This window comes from Balaenoptera ricei, chromosome 6 (genome assembly GCF_028023285.1).
Source record: "Balaenoptera ricei isolate mBalRic1 chromosome 6, mBalRic1.hap2, whole genome shotgun sequence".
Classification (NCBI taxonomy): Eukaryota; Metazoa; Chordata; class Mammalia; order Artiodactyla; family Balaenopteridae; genus Balaenoptera; species Balaenoptera ricei.
Window position 1 is genome coordinate 69,342,379 of NC_082644.1, and position 22,526 is coordinate 69,364,904.

General features: G+C 42.5%; 1 protein-coding gene across 1 annotated transcript in view; it reads left to right on the forward strand.

The window, feature by feature from the left end:
- LOC132367085 (histone-arginine methyltransferase CARM1-like) overlaps window positions 1-22,526 on the forward strand; it is a 248,593-nt gene that overhangs the window by 222,855 nt on the left and 3,212 nt on the right. Inside the window, exons 8-12 of the mRNA XM_059924811.1 lie at window positions 7,176-7,257; window positions 8,490-8,575; window positions 11,156-11,245; window positions 13,077-13,214; window positions 18,362-18,451. Coding sequence (XP_059780794.1) covers window positions 7,176-7,257; window positions 8,490-8,575; window positions 11,156-11,245; window positions 13,077-13,214; window positions 18,362-18,451 — 486 coding nt within the window. The remainder of the gene's footprint in view (window positions 1-7,175; window positions 7,258-8,489; window positions 8,576-11,155; window positions 11,246-13,076; window positions 13,215-18,361; window positions 18,452-22,526) is intronic.

Below are 22,526 nucleotides of genomic sequence, written 5' to 3' on the forward strand. Positions count from 1 at the left end.
CTGCTCTCCTCTGACAGGACAGATGAGAATTAGGCTTCTGCTGGTTTGAAGGATTCGGAGGAGTTGGGAAGGTCTTTTCAGGATTCTCTGCCTTGTCCACTCTACTATCTTAATTCCAGGTCTCAGGGCCCTAGTCTCTTCCTGTCAGGGCCCCAACTGTGATATGTAAGATCTGTCAAGGTTGCACACCCAATATCCTTTGCAACTCTTCCACTGTTGCTGCTTTACTATCTTGTTTGGGGTGGGGAGATGGGGCAGTTCCAGTTTCAAGAATGTGGCTTTTAACTATCAAATTCTATACCTGATTTTCTGCACAGAAGGCCTTGGAGCACCAAGGAGATAGGAATTCCCTGAAATTCTGCTAAGGAAGCCCTCTGGATTTCGCAGTGTGTCTTAAGTTGGGAGTTGACTGCTCTGAGATAATAGTCTTCTTTTTGCAAAGCTTCCAATGCTATTAACAGAGCCTTGTGTACTCCTCAATCCATATAATTATCATCACCCCAAAACTTCAAGCACACAGTTACCATATAGCCCAGTGCTTCACCTTCTACCTTTACTGCATCCTAATTAGCCACTAGTGAGACTGTTAGTAATTGTGATGAAACTACATGCTAAGGGTTTTCCCTCCCCACTTACCAGTAATTCTACATTCAAGGGCCACAGCCATATTGATTGTCTTAGCTTGGGTTCCCCAGGAATCAGGGTCTTAGACAAAGCTCATAAGCTACTTTATTAACGAATGCCATCCCAGTAAAACAAGAATGAGGAGAAAACAGAGGGAGGCAGGAAAGGAGGGAGAGACGATGCAAAAGTGCATTACTGAGCTGACCACCACGTGGTATCAAATACCAAGAGACTGCTTGATCCCTCAGGACCATCTTTAGAGGTCAAATGAGCTATATCTCAGGACAGTTTATACAGATGGTGGGAGAGAAGTGTATTTATCCATTGGCTCTTAACTCCTCATTGGGCAACTGTTTACCCCTTAACATTAAGTAGTCTGCGCTTCGGGGTTGTGCATGCCTGGACACCAAATGGGGGTCAGGGCACCTCATGCCCCACAGTCTGCAGGGATGCTCAGGGCAGGAGGGGAGAGCGCACGGTGCAGGTCTGAGGTGAGGCGCTGCTGGGTTGTGCTCACGTGGAGTCACATGGGTCCATACCTTGACACAGCGGGGGCAGAATACCTGGCTGAGGACTCCAGAGGCAGATAAGACAGAGGATCTGAGGTGACCCTTAAAAGGTGATACACCACTTAAGGAACCAAAAGACATTTCCCCGTTTCCTTTTCAGAGTATTGTGAGTGGATTGTACGCACCCATCACACTTGACAGCGGCAGAGCGAGTTGAGCAATAGCAGGGATGCCAGTGGCGGATGGTCTATAGTCAGCGGTTCTTTACAGACATCAGAAGTCTGTGCTTACAAAGGACAAGGGAAGATGAATGTAAGCAGAATTCTGCCACGGGCAGTGAGAGCTCCCTTCTTGCACCTTTCCACTCTGACTCTACTAAATGCCTTCTTGACCACGGTGTTGCTGAGAAACATTATTGTGAAGGGAATCCATTCCGCTGAATGAACAAGCTGCTACATTCTACTGCAAAGGCACTGGATGGTTTGTTCTTAGGCTAATTCTGCCCCCAAACTGAAATTTCTGCTAAAGGTTCTTTTGGTATAGCTAGAAGTTTAGGCCTTCTGGTCTTTCCCAAAAATATATTTGGCCCTGATAGTCGCTGGTTCTTAGAAATACCATATGGACCAAATAAGAACATTTCAAATTACCATGAGATACAACCAAATTTTTGTCGGAAGTCAAGTGTATGCACAAAGTATCAGAGAGAACTTTTGCAGGAATACTACCAACACAATTGTGTTTGGACTTTCATATGCCACTGTCCTTACTTCATTTACATTCAGTGATTCCTGGAACTATAACCTTCGTTCAGCTACCCAGTATTTCTTCTTGATATTTCCTCTGCTTCTCTTTTATGTCTGCAGCTCTTGAACTCACCTGGCTTTTGCTCATGAAATAAGCCGCAATTTCTGTATTCATCTTTCTTGTAACCTGTGTCAAACTCATAGATCTTTCATAGTATTCTGCCACTGGACCCATACACATCCAGATCTGTGTAGTCAGGGATACACTATTTCAGTTTCTGGATCCTCTGGCATCAGAGCTCTCCATTTTCAGACAGAGTTCAACTTCAGCAGGCATCACTTCTTCATCCCTGGGCCTGGTTCTATACACTCTAAGCTAAAGCACTTTAGTTCTGTACTCACAGAATTAGGACTCCCCTGAATTAGGCAAAACTATTCATCAGAATTATATTCATAGCACACATATGGCACACTCTTATTAACTGTTTTCTTTTTAGTTAAGACACTTACGGTTTTAAGTGACAAAAGAAAGAATTAAAAAATGGCTTAAAAAAAAGAATATTTTTGACTAATGTATCTGAAAAGCCCGAGTAGATTCAGCTTCTCAGGCACAATTGGATTCCAGGGCACAGACGCTCACTGGGTCCAGGTCTCTCTCTATCCCTTAGCTCAGCTCCATTCTTGGATAGGGCTCTTCCCTCATGGCAGCAGTGTGGTTTCCAGCAAATCCAGATTTATACACTCATAGCTCCACGTCCACTTCTCTGTTGCAACAGTTTGAACAAAAGTCTTAGACTTGACTTTCCTTGGGTCACATGCTTAACCCTGAGTCCATCATTAAGGCCAGAGAGATAAGACACTCTGATTGGCTACAACTCAGCTACATGCCAGACTTTATTGCTGAGGGCAGAGTCAAACCATCCAAACCCCAAGAACTGAGAGTGAGGAAGAAGTGCCTCTCAGAAGAAAATCTGGTGCCGTAATCAGAAGAAGAGCAACTATTTGCTGGGTAGAATGAACAAAAGATGTCCACCATAGTTGTCTTGACTGATCCACTCTTTCTTCGGATCCATTTCCATAGGTCCAGTTCTTATACAAACCAGTAATGTCTAGATTTATGTTGGTACACCGAGGGGTGCCCCATGGATTCCTTTACAGAACCCCAGGCTTTCCCTTTCTTCTTAATGAAAGAGGCAGTCTGAAGCTTGGTTCCTTTTAAGGCCTGTGCACCCATTTCCCTTTCTCCTTTATACTAAAAAAAACCCCTATTTTTACAAATACAAAAAGCATATAAATATAGCACATGTAAAATATAAGCCACTTTGCTGGGGTTTAAGCCAGCAAAACCAGAGACATAATGAGCTGAGCATCTTTATAGATACCACTTTACAGAATGGTATGTCTGCATGCTGTTGACGCAGAAAATTGTCAAGAACAGCCAGGCTTCAAGTCCTGCTATATAAAAGGAATGTATAAGAAATAAAGTTGCAGTTTGTTTCTGGACACGCATCTTTCTCCTACAAGGCATTCCCAGCAGGCCATTCCAGCCACCCTCTTATGCTGCATCCTCAGCGTCGTGTGCGGCTTAGGTGACATTTTTGGATCCTTGTTTTTGTTTGCTAGTTCTTAGGGTTATATATGTCTCTCCTCAGGTTGGCATATCACTGGTTGTTAATTCTGGTAGAACATATTCCATTAAGATACCCAAAAGTTGCATAATTGTCAAACAGCAGAATAGGATTTTCCTTCCTCCCTTACTTTTCTTCCTTCTCTCTCTCTTTTTTTGGCCTTTTTAAAGGAAGGAAGTATTTAATGAGGATGAGTGAATTTTTTTGTTAGAATAGAATGAGGAAGCAAAGATTTTTTTTAAAAAAAATTTTATTGGAGTATAGTTGATTTACAATGTTGTGTTAGTTTCTGAGAGATTTTTATTATAGTCAAACATCTGAGTTATGCTACGAGAGCGCGTGTGTTCATGTTAGCAAGACAAAGGAGTGTGTGTGTTAGAGAAACCCTCCACTGTTAACTTCTGCAAGAGAACCTCGGGCAGTACCACCATCCTTCTAAGACAGATCCAGGACACTGTGGGAGGAGATATGTGAAGGAGGAGGAAGGACAAAAGACCAAGGTGAGCTAGAGGAGAGACAAAAACAAAAGAGACCCAAGAGGGAGGATTCCCCTGGATGCTTCTCCAAGCTCGGCTCTGCATGGAGACAATGGAGAGGCTGATGGAATGGTAAATGGGTGGCCTCTTTTGCTGTACTCTGGGTGTGTTTAGGTGTAGCCAATGTAAGATTGTTTTCCTTCTGGACTGTATTTGCAGGACTTTTCAGATGTTGCATGTCTTATGGTGGCAAAGGAAGAGAGGAAGAGGGAGGTACACTTGAAATTTGAAGTCAAGAGAAAAAAATGCATGTAGACTCCTCCTTATGTGCTCATAAAGAGGCCATAAGCTAACTTGGAAAATAAAACCCACATATGATGAAAACAATGGAAATTATCCCCAGCTTCCAAGTCAACAGATTCGTTTCCTGATCCATCCCCCAGCAGTGTATCTTAGGAAACCCAGAAAGGTGCCACCTCCCATCTGCTTTCATTATTTTATGATGCATTTCAGAAGGAGATTTGAGATGTCTAAGAACTGGAAATATGGTCCAGCCAGAAAGTTTTTAAAACCCAGGCAGTGGGCTCTTTGCCTACAGCTCTCCGTCTGCCCCAGGAATGGTGCCCGTTTGCACCACACTGATCTTGGCTGCTGGGTTTTAGTAGGCAGTGAACACACAAAGAGAATGGCACATCCTGGGCCCCTCTCAGAGCTGAGGTTGAATGCAAAGACTAGCACACAGAGAATAGAGGGCAGTTTCCAGCCTCTGCCACTGCCAGGTGGAGGGCTGTCTTTGCCTTTGGGATTTTCTCTTTCACCTACTTGGCCAGGATTCTAGAACAGCTAACTTAGTAGTCTTCAACCCTGATCGTGCATTAGAATCACCTGTGGAGCTTTGGAAACAAACAAGTGCTAGGGCTGCACCCCCAGATCAAATAAATCACAACTCGGGGGATGCAGTCCGGGCATCGGCACTTTTTAAAAGCTTTCCAGGAGATTCTCAAGGACAGTCAAGGTTGAGTCCTTCTGGGCTTTCTGGGAAGTTCTCTGTCTCTGTCTGACCCTCCACTCCTCTCCCCTTCCCTGTCTTCACCCCCTTCTTCCCTCCCACCCCTCTCCTCTCTTCCCCTACCCTCTCTCTCCCCCCTTCCCTCCAATAAAAAATTTTGTGATAATGACTTACTTCCCCAAGAAAACCTCCACTCTCTTTCTAAGTACTGAGAAGATCGTCTAAACTTACAGTGTTCTGTTTCCAAACATCTTCTACGATTATAGGAGTCTTGTTTTCAAAATGTGTATTTATAAAGTGATATACAGCAGTTTGGCTTTACCTGTGGACAGCCTGGCTCTGGCCCTTGATGGAAGGAGAAGATTAGGAAACAAGAGATGAAGCCAAAGAAACTTTGGCGAATGATTTTCTGTTTCCCCATTGTCCTTATTGGCACCAGTGCCCACACACAGGGCCATTCAGGACACCAAGTTCTCCATTCATTCATTAAATACATAGATAGATATGTAGATATTTTTAGTACTAACAGTATTCAAGGCCCCATGCTAAGTGCCAAATATACACTGAAAGAAAAAGAATAAGTTCCGCTTTTAAGTGCCTAAAACTTGAATATTTAATTATAATACCAGGTTTTACATTTTCGAATGGAAATATTTGAGCTGAGTCATAAAGATTGAGTAGGAATTAATAGGGCAATAGAAGGAAAGGAGCATTCTAGGCAGGAGGGAAAACAGGCAAAGGCTCAGAGGTGAGAAATGGTATAAGCCCTTCAGGATCTGTAAGAGGCTCCGGGGGATGGTGTTTTGCTTGCAGATTGGCGACTGGCTGTTGACTTAACAATATTAGGCCTCCCTGCCTCTCGTGAGGGCATCTGAGGCATTGCCTCCTGATTAAGAGCCTTACTTTGACTGAAAATCTAACTGCACGCCCCCCATTTTTATGATTATTCTGTGTTTATTTTTCTCTCTTTTCCCTGCAGGTCAGCAGGTGTAGGGGTGGGGGAGGATAGACACTGATGAATTGAATTTCCAGTTGATTCACAGGCTATATACAGCATGTACACACACACCCTTAGTAGGGAAACCTCTTTTCAATCTAGGGATAAAGGCCTTCAACCTCTAGTGATAAGGGCCCCAAGCCTTTCTGGAGTTGGACCTGGGAATTTGAATTTTTAACAAGCTCTCCAAGTAATCCCATGGCACAGTCATACTGGGAAGCGCTGCCCTAGTGCCCAGTGCTGATCTGAGAAGGGAAGTTCAGAGAATAATAGCCAACACTTACATAGTAGTAACAAAATGCCCAGCACTGCTTCAAGTGCTTTACTTAAGGAAACGGAAGCACAGAGTTCAGGTGACTTGCCCAGTGCACACAGTCAGTCAGTGGCAGAGTGTGAACAAAGCCACTCTTAATCCACACCCTAGATCTGCTCTGTAAAGAGCCAAGACCATTAGCCAAGCTGGCAGGGAGTTCTTGCTGTGCTCCAGGCACCAGTCATGTGCTGGTAGATGCTTCACATCTGGCTCAGTGAGGGGAGGAAGCACTTGTAGAACTTGTCCATTTCTGTGGTCCAGATGTCCCTGACCACAGAATTGGGAAGAAATGTGCCCAGTGATGAGTCAGCTCCAGTTCACCACCAGACACAGCTGTCACTGACTTGTGACTCTAACTGGTGTTGGCCACCATGGCAAATGCCAGCAAGGTGCAGGCCAGTGGCTATGGAAGAACAGAAAAGGGAAATCTATTTCCTAAAACAGTGGGAGTATCAAGAGGCTTTGGAGATCTCAAAACCCAGGCTTTGTGCTCTGGGTTGAGATAATGAGAGGGCCAAGGAATTGTATTTCAGGACATGGAAGGCATGTCCTGGAGCAGGCAGCCACGTTGTGGTGTGAGGTCAAGGGTGGGGACCCTAAGGCCTTCCTGCCCCCAAATATCCTTGTCAGTATTCTCCCCACAAGTAACTTCCTGCATCTCAGCTACCTCCTCCCTTCTCTCCCCACCCCAGTTCAAGTGCAGATTCTCTAGAGAGGTTTCTTCCTCTAATCTACCCCTTGCCCTTCACACATTCTCACACTTGCTCCAGGGCTAACTTAGAGGACCAGTGAGGCAACCTCGCAGCGCATCACAGCTCTGTGGATCTTGGGGACGCAGGACAGATGCATGGTGATTCTTTGTGCTACCTGTTTTAGGTACCAGCAGTGCTTCTACGGGGTTAACCTGTCCAGTCTCCGGGGTGCTGCGGTGGACGAATACTTCAGACAGCCAATAGTAGTAAGTGTGCTCTTTCTTCCCATGTGTTTATCTGTTGATTCATTCACTTACTAACTCAGGCACCTGGGACGCACTGTGCTCTCAGGCTCTGTGCTAAGCCATCACAGAAGCAAAGAAAGAGCTCCTTGGAGCACTATGTTTCAAGTTTTCCAGCTCTGATCTCCCGATCAATTAGGAAAATTCTCAGAGAATGATACTGTTGAAAGCAAGGAGATTTTCCAGCTGCCTTTCAGTAAGTAACTTCTGATTCTCCAACTGTCCTGACTCACCCCATGCACATACTCAGCCCTCATACTTGTTCAATAATTCACATCCTCCCATTGATTCTGGTGGCCCAAGGCATAATAAAAGGGGAAGCTTTGGGTAATAAATAGCTTGGAACAGGAGTTTTGTTGTCAGACAGATTTGGGTTTCAATTGTGGTCCCATCTAGCTGTGTAATCTTGGGCCACTTGAGTTTGCATTATCTGAAACTCTTTCAGTTTTAAGTGGAAGGAAATCCAACTCAAACTGGCTTAAACTAAAATGAAATTATTGGTCCTCAAATATTGCAAAGCCTGGAGACAGAGCTTGCTTCAGTGACCTGTTGCAGGAGTTCAGACAATGTCACAATGGTCTGGTTTTTCTGTTCTCATCACTTATCTCCATGTCCTCTGGCTTTACTCTGTTCCTAGACAGGATCTCTCCTCATGGTAGCAAGATGGCAGCAGAAGCTACAACTTCAGATTCTTACAACTCTAAGTCCCACAGGAGAGCCTGCCTTTTCCTAATAACTTGGGCAAAACCCCCAGAATTAGTTTAGATAGAGTCTGATTGTCCTACTCTGGGTCCTGCGTCCATCTGTGAGCCAGTTCCTGTCTTCAGGGGAAAAGTAATGCTCTCGTTGGCCAATCTGAGGTCATAGGCCACACCTGGAGCTGATGGTAGACTGAATTCCTATGGAACTTCTTGTAGTGTCGAGAGGAGGTAAATTCTGGATGGTCCAAAAAACACCAAATGCCTGCTCCAGAGTCATTGGTGAGGATTAAATGATATAACCTAGTAAAGCACTTACTAAATAAAGCACTTACTAAATAATTGTGAGCTTTTATTATTAATATTATACTCATTAAGCTCATGCCCTCTAAATTCTAACTCTTGTTGACTTAAAATTTCAGGAGGAAAGCTAGACTGCAATCTTGTTTGAGTTCAGTTTATTCTGATAGAAAGGCATCTTTGGTTTTTTTCCCCAAGGACACATTTGACATTAGGATTTTGATGGCTCGGACAGTCAAGTACACAGTAAACTTTATGGATGCAGAAGAGGCAGATCTCCACAGGTTGGTACCAACCAATGTTGCTCTTGATTTTTAAAATCTCCTCAAAAAAAAATAAATAAAATAAAATCTCCTCTACCCCCCCCCCCATCCCCCAAACTTCAGGACAGAGTTCCACAGCTCACACAGGGAAGAGATTTCAGGTGTGAGTCACACACAGGAATGGTCCATCAATTACTAGTTCATTTATTGCAAAATGAGGGAAATGATGCCTCATTCATAGGATTGCTTTAGGAATTGAATGAGAAAAATTAAATAGTAGTAGCTTATGCTAACATAGCCAGACACTGTTCTGAGACCTTTACATATAATGACTCATTTAATCCTCACAGCAACCCTATGCAGATGGTACTATCTTTGTCCCCACTTCACCAATGACAGAAATGAAGCAGAGTGGAACAGTAAGTTGCATACACAGAATTATGTAAAATGCACAGAATTAATATGTGTGTTAGAGGTAGTATTGAACCTTTCAGAAGGCCAGAGTCTGGGCTTTTTAACTGCTCACCCAGGCCAGTACCACAATAATGACAGGAAGAGGAGCTACACCTTGTTGAGTGCTTGCTACATACTAGGTAACGTGCTAAGAACTTTACATGCACTGGCTCATTTTCAAAGAGGGCCCTCAGTAAATGTTAGTTTTTGCCCTCTTTTTTCCACTTGAAGAGACTCTGAAATGAAGACTCATTTCTCAGGTGGTGATATGAATCCCCTTTGGATTACCTTTCATTATTAGTATTTTACCCTTTTCTGCCTGAGAAGATTGATATTTGTATTTTTTTCTGGGTAAGAAATGTAAGACCCAGCTAGGTTATAATTTGCCTGGACTACCGAGGAAGCAAGAGTCAGACTTCAGAAGGTACAGCTGGCTAACTCAAACCATCATCTATCTTGAGATCATGGTGGACAAAGGATGCTGTATCAGTCAGGATAGGCTAGAGCATGCTGCAGTAACAAAACCAAACTTCAGTGACTTACGATAACACAGGGGCCTTTCTCCCCTACACTGTTTATTCATGTGCACCAGCTTTAGCTCCATGCAGCATTGCCAACGCCAGCAGTCAGGCTGGTGCAGCAGCCTCTGTCTGGAACAAGGCTGATTACTGAGGAAGAAGGAAGAGCACGGCAAAGCATGTACTGGCAATAAAAGCTTCTGCCAAGAAATGACACAGCTCACTTCTGTTCACATTTAATTGGTCAAAGCAAATCACGTGGCAGTACCTAAGCACAGGAAGGTGGATGAATGCACTACTACTGTGTGCTCAGAGCAAGAGAAGTGGCATTTGGGAACAAGTCTAATAACTACCACAGGTCCAGACAAAATTGACTTTCATTGGCTTTATTTGCTGCTCTGAGCTGCCTCCTGAGTCAGGGAATTTTTTGAAAATTATGTCTTTGTTGGCTTTTCAGAGATGTCATTCATTCATTTGTTGCATTGATTTTAAGATTCTACTTTGTGCTGGGTACTGTACTGGTGCTTGCACAGATACATTAAGTAATTTCTTAAGTCTCTCCTTGAGGAGCTCATGGTCTGTTTAGGGGAATTCCAAAAGTGGGAGGAAATAATTACAGTGCATTAACAAACAAATTCAGTGTGACAAGTATAATGGAAAACTCTAGAAATGCTCTGACTACTGCAGGGTAGAAGAAGTTAGGCCTTTGGAGGCACCATAAATGCAAACAATCTTAAAAATAAGATTTTCCTTTGAAAATCTCTAGCACATTCACTAAAATGTGTCTCCCTGGAGTAGTACAGCCCCAGCAGTGGACCAATAATACCATCTTTTAATTGTGGAATACTTTGAAGTTTACAAAGCACTCTCACATACATTTTTTCCCACTTGACACACACAAGAACTGTGAAAGGGAAGTAGAAGAGAGATTTTGCCACTCTTCAATAAAAGAGGAAACTGAGGCTCAGAGAATTTAAGTGACTTACCAAAGTTCCACAGCTAAAACAGGTCCAGCTTCTAGATTTTGTTATATCTTTTCCAACATTCTTTCTCTTCCCACTTACTCTGCATTTGGCATCAACCATGGCAACTTCTGCATGACTCTTGCTGTAGCCTGGTGGGGAGTTAAATTGCCTCCCTGAAAAATAAATGAGCTATGACAGTGACCTTCTGAGCTTGATGTTCCCCCTTGTGGTCCATTTCATCTTTTAGGGCCCTGAATAGCCTTTCGCTTCTGAACAGCTGCGTAGGGGAGCTGCCACAGCCCATGTTTTGGCTTCTGGAAGGACGGTTGTCAGCTACGTCCTGAGTCATCCTCCTGTTTAGTAGTCCAGCCCAGCTCCGGATGCTGCACTCGCCCTGTGGAGTTCTGGGTCACTGCAGCACAGTGGGCTGGTCCTTGCAGAGTTTCATCAAGAAGCAACATTCTCAGATGTGCAGCGTCACCCAAGCATTAATCACCCACTAAGAGATTCTTGCTGCCAAAGCAAGAGTGCTTACGAGAAAAAGAAAATGTTCTGTGAATGTGCCCACTGATCTCACAAATGTATCCAGTATGTCTGTCAACAACAACAAAAATAATTCCAAGTGTTTCTTTTTTTCTTTCTTTTTTTTTTTAATTTCCTTGCAGAGTAGAAATTCCCTTTGTGTTTCAGATGGCGCAGTCTGGCCTCATCCACGGCCTGGCATTCTGGTTTGACGTGGCCTTTGTTGGCTCTCTGTATGTATCATACCCTTTCTTTGCCTACTCTCTCCCATGCCGTCCTCTGCCGTAACTTTAAAGTTTTAAAAAAACTAAGCTCAACAACCGTAATATTTGTTTCTCCACGTTTCCAGAAAACAAACACTGATGTTAATGTTACTTTTAGATTTTAGAGTGAAAATAAGACAGTTTTCCATAGTTGCCATATCAACTCTGGCTAAAATACTCTTAGGCCAATTGTGTTGGGATTTGGAGGCGTAAGAGAGGGCCTGTGCTTTATCAGCCAGCTTGTTCTTTTCCAGAATAGATGGGGGCATGGGGGAGGCAAGCCCCTGACATTGTTTCCATCACACCTGGTTATAGAACCTCTTGTGTCTGAGTCATACCTCAAATCATACTTTCCCCCATGTTGGTTCACAGGTTTCAGTTTCACGATCTAGAATCCTTTTTCAATGATCCGGCAGGCAGCATTAGGTAACTTCCCCCTCCGTGCACGCCTCTCTCCCCTACTGGAAAGGTTTGCAAGTTGTAGGGGAGAGACCACCTACTAGTTGACTGTCAGTGTTGGGTGTTCTCTTAAGGGCTGCGCTGCTCCTACGACCCCCAAGTCTCCGCTCTCCTCCTGAGACCCCTGCTCTCTTCCCAGGCTTCTCCATGTGTCCCAGCTAGCAGTGAGGGTTGATCTGGGCCACGTGACCAGGCAGAAGGAAAACTGACAGTGCACTCTCCTCCACTTCTTATAAAAGTATCCAGGCTCTCCTTAGCACCTACTGAGAAAGACGTGTCTGTGGGTCTGTGATACAGCTCAGGGGGCTTGGGGGACTCAGGGGAGGCTGGGATCCCTGGAAGCCTTGTCTGGGCTGACAGTCAGAGAGAAGGAAACAATGTACGAGTCATTCCTATTCCACACAGCATGTGTGTTCAAGGAATCTGTGCCTCTGTTTCTCAGACTCTCCCCCACTAACATCCCAAGTAAACGAATTTGTTCCTGCAAGGGTAAGGGAGATAAGCTTGAAGCCGCCTGCTTCAAGGGGGAAATTTCTTTGAAGTTAAATGCTTTATCTTAAAAAGCTGTACAACATTTGCATCCTACTCCGTAATATAGCTGAATATATATTTTGATATAAAGGTGGTTTATATTACTTAGCAGTTAAATTATATAAAATTTCCCCCCAAAATCTTCAAGGCAAAATGTCCTCTCTAGCAATTTTCCCCGTGTTCAATGTGCACCTTACTGCCTGCAAGCCCATGACCACTGCCTAATCCCAGGACAGGTGACCTCAGCGTTCAAAGCACCAGCAGGGTGTCCCCACTTCTTCATATGAAATGAAGAACGTCAACTTGTACACACACACACACACACACACACACACACACACACACAATATGTCCGGGCTTGAGGGCAGTAGAGGCCATCTGTCCCCGTAGTTTTTCTTGCTTCCAGAAACCCCATCAGGACCCCTGAACAGGTGGGCATGAGACAGTAAGAGGCTACACTCCAGACTTCTCAACCTGCCAGACTTTTCCAACAAATCAATTCCCAATTTAACTCTGCTGTTATCGGGCTTCTAATGAACTTTGACATAGCCATACAGATTGATAGAGTGACCAAGTGCCTGGGTTTGAAGCCTGGCCTGACTCCGTAGGGTTGTTGTGGGATTTAATGGGCTAATTACATAATGCTCTTGGCACTGTACCCAGCGCATAGTAACTGCTCAATAAATTGAGCTATTCATATCTTAAAAGTGTTCCATGAGTTAATAAACAATGAAAACCACTTGTCCCCAGTTCAATCCATTAATGTGGGCCTGGAGCCTAATTGGCTTTTAACTCTTCCCTTGCCCCACAGGGTAACAGTTTGGCTGTCAACAGCGCCCACTGAGCCTCTGACTCACTGGTATCAGGTGCGGTGCCTTCTTCAGACTCCTCTCTTTGCCAAGGAAGGAGAGACCCTCTCAGGGAGAGTGCTGTTTGTGGCCAATAAACGGTAAGCTGGAGAGTACAGACGCGATCCCGCCTGTTTCCTGGGTGCTGACAGGTGGGGGCGGGAGGAAGCTGGCAGGCCCCTGAGACGCCAGCACCAGAAATGGACAGCAGGCTTTACAAAGGCCCGGCTGAGTTTGCTGAGATGCCCTCAGCCTCAAAACCTGCAGGGCACACGTCACCTTGCACTGAGCACGGCCAGGAAGAGAAGCTTAAGATAAGTCAAGGGCAGTGTTCCCCACCTGACCGCAGAGGAAGGAAGGAAGGAAGGAAATCCATCAGCTTATGGGAGCACTTGCCAAAGACTTGAATTATCAAGCGCTCTGAAGCCCACGACAGCTTCCTGACCTTACTTCCATCTGTCTAGCCACACATCCCCAAATTTAGTACTGGGAAATCGATCTGTACTGCAGGGGGGAAAGTACTGCAGGGGTGGTGCGTGGTGTGTCAGGCAGGACCGGCTGCTGCCCTCTGGTAATGGACTCACGAGGTCTCAGCAGTTAATACTTTGACTTACCTCATTTTTAGAAGACTCTATTTTCTTTCATCTTGTTGGAGCTTTTCCTGGGTGAATTAGCAGAGAAAGGCATAGAGGAGTAGCTCAGGGACTCTCAGGATATTAAGGGTACTCAGAGGTCATCTCATCCAACTTTCTTCCCTCCCTACCGGCACTCCCACCCCCACCGCCTTCCTTGGGCCTGTGCTTAAACACTCCAGTGACAGAGAGCTCACTACCTCACCAATCAACCCTTCCATTTTTAAAGTCTTTATTTTTTTCATGACAAAAACCAAACATGCTCACGTGTAAGTTGAAAACTACAAGTGTGTCTAGAGTCCAGCCACGCTCCCACCCTCACCCCATTCCCCAGATGTGAGCCCTTAGTCCATATCCTTTCAAGTGATTTTTGGTGCATGTACCAACAAATAACATCGTTTTAGAGTTGTTATTGTTTTACAGGAAGGTTGCACTAGCAGTCTGCAACTTAAGTTTTCACTTAGTAATAAGTCCTGAATCTGTACAGTACAGATAGATCTGCTTTGTTCTTTTCATAAATGCAGAACAGCTAAGGACATGGATGTACCATAATGTCTTTTTAAAAATCCCTGATTGACTGACATTTAGGTTGCTTCCAATTTTTTTTTTTTTTTTTGCCATTGCAAAAAAATTCTGCACTAAGTATCCTTGAACATAGAGCTTGCACAGTGACATGAATATTTCTAAATGAGATGCCTAAAAATAGAAATGCTGGATCAAAGGGTAGGTACATGTTACAGTCTACTAGATCCTACCTTTCTCAGTGACTGCACCAATTTCCACTCATACCAGCAACAGATAAGGAAACTCTTTTCTCCACATCTTTCATGAAACTGGATGATAACTGTCTCTATGGCTTTTGCAAATCCAATAGACTCCAAAATAAGTGTTTAAAGTTGCATCTGGTTGTTTTGGTTTATAATTCTTTAATTACTTATAAGGTTATGACTTTTCATATAGTCATTGACTGTTGACTACTTTCTTCTACTTCAGACATCTTTAATTATTAAAAAATTATTCTTGCTGTTGATCACAGATCTATTGATACTTCCTGTAGATTCAACTCATTGATCTTAGTTATGTTTCTGAATTCAAAAGAAATAGGTCTGTTCCAGCCTCCAAATGGCAGTTGTTCAAGTATTAGGGGCATCTTACTGAATATACTCCTGGTCTCCCTGTCCTCAGGCTAACGTCCTCAACTCCTCCCTCCTATAAGAGGGATTTTGAAATAGTTTAAAATTCTAAGTCCTTCCCTCTGGAAATACACAGGTTCTCAATGTCCCCTTTAAAATAGTTCTCCAGAAAAGGGAACCCTCTTGCGCTGTTGGTGGGAACGGAAGTTGATACAGCCACTATGGAGAACAGTATGGAGGTTCCTTAAAAAACTAAAAATAGAACTGCCATACGACCCAGCAATCCCACTACTGGGCATGTACCCTGAGAAAACCATAATTCAAAAAGAGTCAAGTACCACAATGTTCATTGCAGCGTTATTTACAGTAGCCAGGACGTGGAAGCAACCTAAATGTCCATCGACAGATGAATGGATAAAGAAGATGTGGCACATATACACAATGGAATATTACTCAGCCATAAAAAGAAATGAAATTGAGTTATTTGTAGTGAGGTGCATGGACCTAGAGACTGTCATACAGAGTGAAGTAAGTCAGAAAGAGAAAAACGAATACTGTATGCTAACACATATATATGGCATCTTAAAAAAAAAAAAAAAAGGTTCTGAAGAACCTAGGGGCAGGACAGGAATAAAGACGCAGATGCAGAGAGTGGACTTGAGGACACGGGGAGGGGGAAGGGTAAGCTGGGATGAAGTGAGAGAGTGGCATGGACATATATACACTACCAAACGTAAAATAGATAGCTAGTGGGAAGCAGCCGCATAGCACAGGGAGATCAGCTCGGTGCTTTGTGACCACCTAGGGGGGGTGGGATAGGGAGGGTGGGAGGGAGACGCAAGAGGGAGGGGATATGGGGATATATGTATTATTTATAGCTGATTCACTTTGTTATACAGCAGAAACTAACACACCATTGTAAAGCAATTATACTCCAATAAAGATGTTTAAAAATAAAATAGTTCTCCAAAACTAAATACAGGACAGCATACATGTCCTGGTAAGTGCTGGCTACAAGGCGACAGTGAACACTGCTGTTTTGAGTACCATACTTATAATAATAATGTAATTAAAGTTTAAGTTGGGGGCCATTTTACTTGTTTAGATAATTAAAAGCAAAAAGTATATTTTTGCGTGATCTTTAAGTCATTTCTCCCTTCTCCTAGTGTGCAGCTGATTTTTGTCAGCTTCAATGCAAGTGTTTGTATTTATTCCACCCATGCGTTCATCATGCTGTTTTTAGATCCTTACTAGAGCCAATGGATTATCTTACTTAAAAAATTTTTTTTGTGTAGCACGTTAGTGAGTCCTACCATTTTGTATCATTTGCAGATTGAATAGGCAAACTTTTATTTAAAAATTATTAAGCAGAAAGAGGCCCAGAGTGTAAACCTTCCTTCAAAATTTGCATAGCCTAATTATCCTGAGCAAAAGAAGCCAGTCTTAATATGTTACATACTGTATGATCCCATATGTATGACTTTCTTGAAAAGACAAAATTATAGTGATGGAGACAGATCAGTGGTTGCCAGGGGTTATGGGTGGGGAGACAGTGTGACTGCAAAGGAATAATAACATCCTGTTTGTGGTGGCAGTATTTACATAAATCTATACATGTGTTCAAATGAGTGTATAAAAAATATATGTATGTCTATGTCTTCCTCTTTTTTTTTTTTTAAACATCTTTATTGAAGTATAATTGCCTTACAATGGTGTGTTAGCTTCTGCTTTATAACAAAGTGAATCAGTTATACATATACAATATGTTCCCATTTCTCTTCCCTCTTGCATCTCCCTCCCTCCCACCCTCCTTAACCCACCCCTCTAGGTGGTCACAAAGCACCGAGCTGATCTCCCTGTGCTATGCGGCTGCTTCCCACTAGCTATCTATTTTACATTTGGTAGTGTATATATGTCCATGTATGTCTTCCTCTTATTTTGTTTGTCCTCAATAAAATCTAGACCTTGAGTTACTGGTTTCACAGAATCTGACCTTATATTTAAACCTACCCAGGCCACTATTGGGAATGATAGGGAGGGATTTATATCACTCACTAATTTCTGGAATTTAAAAAAGAAGGCTACTTATCAAGGAAATTCAAATTAAAATAATAATATTTTAATACCAAACATTTAAATATTAAGAATTGGAAAAAGTATAATGAAATTAGTAGTTTTATGCTTTGTAGATGAGGAAGTAATTTGGTACACTTTCTGGAAGATATTTTAGCAGTAGGTCTTGAGAGCCTTAAATATGTTTTATATGCTTTAGCCTGGTGAGTCTACCTCTAAGAATTTATCCCAAGAAATATAATCCTAGATAGTACATAAAGATGTATTACAGGAATGTCTTTTGCAGAGAATTTCTGTCATAAAACCAGATTTTTGTTACCATAAGTAACAATATGTTATTATAAAAACATAAATATTTAACAATGAGAAATTGCTAAATGAGTTGTGCTATACCCACATAATGGTATTGAAAAATACATTGTTGAGAATTATAGGATAACTGCTAACATTAAATAAAATAAGGAGATAAGAAGGACTATTTAAGCAATTTAAGCATGATTTTGCTAAAAATTTATATTTATAAATATATAGAGGGAAAATTACATAGAAGGGAAATATTCTACAATGCTAGTTGAAGGAATCCTTGTCTAGTGACATTATGGATTATTCTATTTCTATTTTTCCTTATTTTTCTACAGTGAATATGTCACCCTTTTATAACCAAAAGAAATACATATATTCTTGAGAATGACTAATAAAAATCCCACAAACATAGCCCCTTCAGATTAGTCATCAAGGATATAGCATATTACTTGTTATTATTAGCCGCTTCTTCTCACTGTAATTGCTTGAGCCTTCATCTGGGGTCTCTTAAAATCAATCACATTTGTTGGCTGTTTTACGTCAGTTTGAGATTTTAGCTTAGCCAATTCTTGCATGATTAAGATTGTTTTGGTACATCAGTGGTGACCCACAAAGGGTCTCTGTTACTTAAAGCCATTTCTGCTGTTGATATTGATAAAGCTTTCTTTTTTTAAAATACTTTAATCAACCAGAAATACCATTACCTTTGTAATATTTAAACCAAGAAATTATAGCTATCAAACTCTTGTAATAAACAATTTGCAAGCAAACAAGCCTTCAATTGCCTCTACCAGTATTAATAGTATCCAAATAAACAGATGCAGAAATGTATAAGATGTGAAACACATGCTCTTAAAACCCACATGAAGTAGGTATGCGTAGATGATGCCCAGGACTTCCCTGGCGGTCCAGTGGTGGTTAAGACTCCACGCTTCCACTGCAGGGGGCATGGGTTCAATCCCTGGTCAGCAAACTAGGATCCCACATGCCACGTGGTGCGCCCAAAAAAGTAGAAAAACAGGAAAGAAGAAGATACCCTAAATATATGTGACTGGCTAACACCAGCCTTGTGAGTTGATGTGTTGGTTTTCTTTTTCTGCCTTACAGACAGAGCTATGACATTCAGATCGTGGCGCTGGTAAACCAGACAGGCTTCAGGTCTGGGAACACCCTCGATTTAAAGAATCCTTTCTTTAGGTAAGAAATGCCCTCATCCATTTCACACCTATGTATATAGAATCTCAACTGACCATATGACTAGGTAAAGAGGTTCAGAATAATTCCATCTTTCCTAAGAGGAGAAAAAGCATCTGTTCTTCTTCTCTAAGGAGACTTGGATCCCGATATGGAGTTGAGTGTTTTATGTTCCATTAAATAGAATTCAATATATAACAATCTGATCCTGATACAGTGCAGGAGAGTCCTACAAAGTGAATTCTCCTTACAACTGAGCTGTAAAGAGCTGTGTGACCTCAGGTAAAGTCACTTTCCTTCTGGCATTCAGTTTTCTCATCTGCAAAATGTAGAGTTTAAAGATGATCTTCTTTGACCTTCATTCACTATGGGATGATTTTATGTAGCAGTTATTCCAATACACCTAAAACATGAGTCCATTTAAAGTAAATTTTTTTAGATGTTTTTTGAGATCATGTAAGTCAGGACATAATTTTCTTTGGCAGCTGTGCAGATTTTGTCTGATATGAAGAACTTGCCACAGTGGGTTGGATACAACAAATGTTTCTGGAAAAACTCCCCATTTGTATAGCTATTCATTGCGAGCCAATTAAATATCCACACATGAAATCAACCACACAAATAAAACCACTGGACACTGTCACTCTTGACTTTCTTAATAGAAAGTGACTTTTCTCTCATATTTTAATGTCTCCCCAAGGCTTTAATTCAAAGCATCATGTCTGTATAGTATTAAAAAGCTTGAAGAGAAGGGGAAACTCAGGAAACCACACCAAGAATTCTTTGGCCAAGATGGGAAAATGAAATGTTGACCTTGAAGCAGGGGAGGCAAGGCTGTAATTGTATATGTTGTATGTAGGCTATCACACATGGTGTGACTCTTTGAAACCTATTGCCAGTTAGGGATATGGATCTGTCTCTAATTCCGAGGGAAGGGAGAAGTCCTCGCTCCCATCCCCTTGCACAATCCTGCCATGTTAAGCAAAGGGCACAGGTTTTGGCCTCGGAGAGAACAGGCTGACTACTCGCCAGTACTATTGAACCTGCCTAGCCCTCAGTTTTCTCGTCTGTAAGATGAGATAAACAGCATACCTCACCAGGCGATTGCAAGGATCTATAACATGTCCAAGTACTTAGTAGTTCACATAACTGGTGCTCAATAAATGTCACTTTCTTTTCTTCCTGTTCTCGGCTCACCAGCTCTACCTCTGAGTAAATAGATGTTGATTTGTAGTTCATTCCAAACAGAATCATTTGGGTTTTGGAAAAGAAAATGAATTCTTGTAGGGTTTCAGAAAATCCACTTTTGAATGAAAGAACCACGTAAGCTAGTAACTCTGAGTCCCCCTTCCACTTCATCGCACAGGACCAAGGTTTGAACCAGAAAACCACGGAGAGAGGGCCCGGGCCTTGGCCAGCCCCTGCTTCGCACGAAGACATAAACACACCTTGTAGCCACAAGGTCAAAGTGAGAGTGTCAGAGGTCTGCTGATGCCTAAGATGGCTACAGCCCTGTCAGACAGATGGACAGTGGAGCAAAGGGCAGATGCCTCTCCTTTTCCCCTTTTCCCTCACTCAGCAGCAAGTCTGATTCATGTATTTAATTAAGCAAATGAGGTGCTTGAAAATGTAACTTCCCTGGGAATCACAGATCTTGACTATATTTTTTCACCAGCCCTTCCTGATGTCTAGGCCTCGGTATCCTCAATGGAGATGTGGGCTAACTGACAGAATCTTTGATGAGTACTTGGTATATAGTAGGTGCTTAGTTAAATGTCCAACAGTGTTAATACCCTTCTCCTCCTCCCCCACATGCAACTCCAGTTTGCTATTGCAGCAACCGAGAAGCAGCAGAGAGAGAGAGAGAGAGAGAGTGTGTGTGTGTGTGTGTGTGTGTGTGTGTGTGTGTTGTATGTGTGTATGTGGGAGAATTAAAATAAATGGCATTACCCAGAGGAACAATTGGTAATACAGCCTCAGAATAACTTTCTCTCCATTTGCTTTTTATTCTGCCCATTTTTAGGGCACAGTAGGCCCTACTGACACACAAAAGCAAAAGATTCATTTTGGGGTTTTGGCAGATCCCCAATACCATCTGGCCACCAGCGACATGCTAAAAACATGTCAAGATCAACAAATTAATTGCTGAACACATGAGCATCCACCATTACACATAATGTGAAAGTTTCTCTTTCTCCTTGGGCAGGGTTGGGGGGACTTTTATTTTGACTATTAATTATTTTAAAGTAATTTGAAAATAAAAGAAGAGCTAATAGCTGTTCCTAAAAGTGAGCAAAGGCACAAAACTACTCCATCAGGGAGGGAAAGTTCTCCGGTAACCTAGTAGATTTTCCAAGAACTGTGAGACTAGTCCTTCATCATTAGGTTCCCACACAGTCTGTCCCAGGACCTGGCTGGGCCACTCACTGTGCTGGGCTGTGGAAATGCGGCTGTGACCAGGGCAAGTGCAGCCCCTGCCTCCATGAAGCTCTCATTGTAGTGGGAGGGAAGTGGGCATTAAATAGCTATCTGCATAATTAATTATATCATCATAACTGCAATAAGTGACACGAAGGAGAAGTAGAGGGCACCAAGAGTGTTACTCCATAAAACCACCACCACGGGTGCCCCAAACCTAGAAACAGCTGAAGCTGCTTCAGAGCACCAGGAGAGAGAGCTCTGAGGTACTGTTGCCAAGTCCCACTAAGGAAAGCTGGGGCCCAAAGTTTCCTATTGAAACTTGAGACCTTAATCAAGTATGCTCACTTCTGAGAAGCCTCCCAAGCCAGAGGCGGGCTGAGATGCCCCTCCCACATCACTCAAAGAGCCCTGTGCAGATTCCACTTTTAGGGCACCTGGATGGCTCTGTCTCAATTATTATTTTATTTGTCCGCAATGCCACATACCTTGAGCACAAGATTTTGCCTACTGCCGTTTATAATGCAGTGTAATGCAGTATCTAGCACAGTAGGTGCTAGGTAAACACTTGATGAATGAGTGAATGAATGTGGCCCCATGGAGCTCCTGATGGCTCCTAAAAGAACTGTGACCAAGATGCCGTGGCCCAAAGAGCATTTCATCTTCCACGCTCACACCACAAGCCAAGCCTCTGTTCTACTCTTGGCTTCTCACAGAACAATTTGACCCTTCTTCCCCCAAAATACTAAGTTCCCTTGATTTCCTCAAGTTAAATATTGGTTTCCTTTGTGCTTTTTTTCAACCAGTTTATTAAGTAATTATTGTGTGCCAGGCACTCTTCTCAGTGCTGGGGTATAAGAGAGAATGAGATAGGTACAAACTCCCTGGTCTCATGGTTTCATGTCTCCCAACAGACATCAGGAAAGTAAGCAAATAAATAAGATAATTTCAGATAGTGGTAACCTCTGAAAAGGATAAACAGAGTAATGTCTTCCTGATTTCAAGAATTACAAGAAAGCTACAGTAATCACGGCAGTGCAGTACTGATGAATGGATGGCATGTAGATGAATGGAATGAAATAGAGATCAGAAACGGACTCAAACATATATGTCAATCAATTTTTGACAAAGTTGCAAAGGCAACTCAATGGAGAAGTGATAGTCTTTCAAATAAGTTAGATTTCCTGTTGGCTTATTGGCTTACATCTGGTTGTTGGAAGTCCATAAGTGGCAGCTGTCACACAAATGATGGACAGTGATGGCCTTTGCCTCTATAACCAGCAGCATAGAAGCCACTGGACTACCTTTCTGTTTATTCCAGAAGAAAGAGTTCATGGAATGGTTTCATTTACAATTAAAACATATATATGTGGGACCGGAGGATAAATATTACTTGGCAGGAAGGAGAAGAAAAAGCTCTGTGACAGCTGGCCTGTAATTGTAAATGTTTCTATAGGTTTTTGAGGTTCACAAAGCACTTTCCAATGCTAATTTAATCTTTCCTACATCTTTGTGAATGTATTTGTATTTGTGTTCCCACTTTACGGGTGAGATAACAGGCTCACATTAAACAGCTCCTAAGTGTTAGAAGTAAAACAAATATATGTTCTTAGGTACAAAATACCATGCTCTTCTAAGTGTCTGTATTGTTTTTATTGGA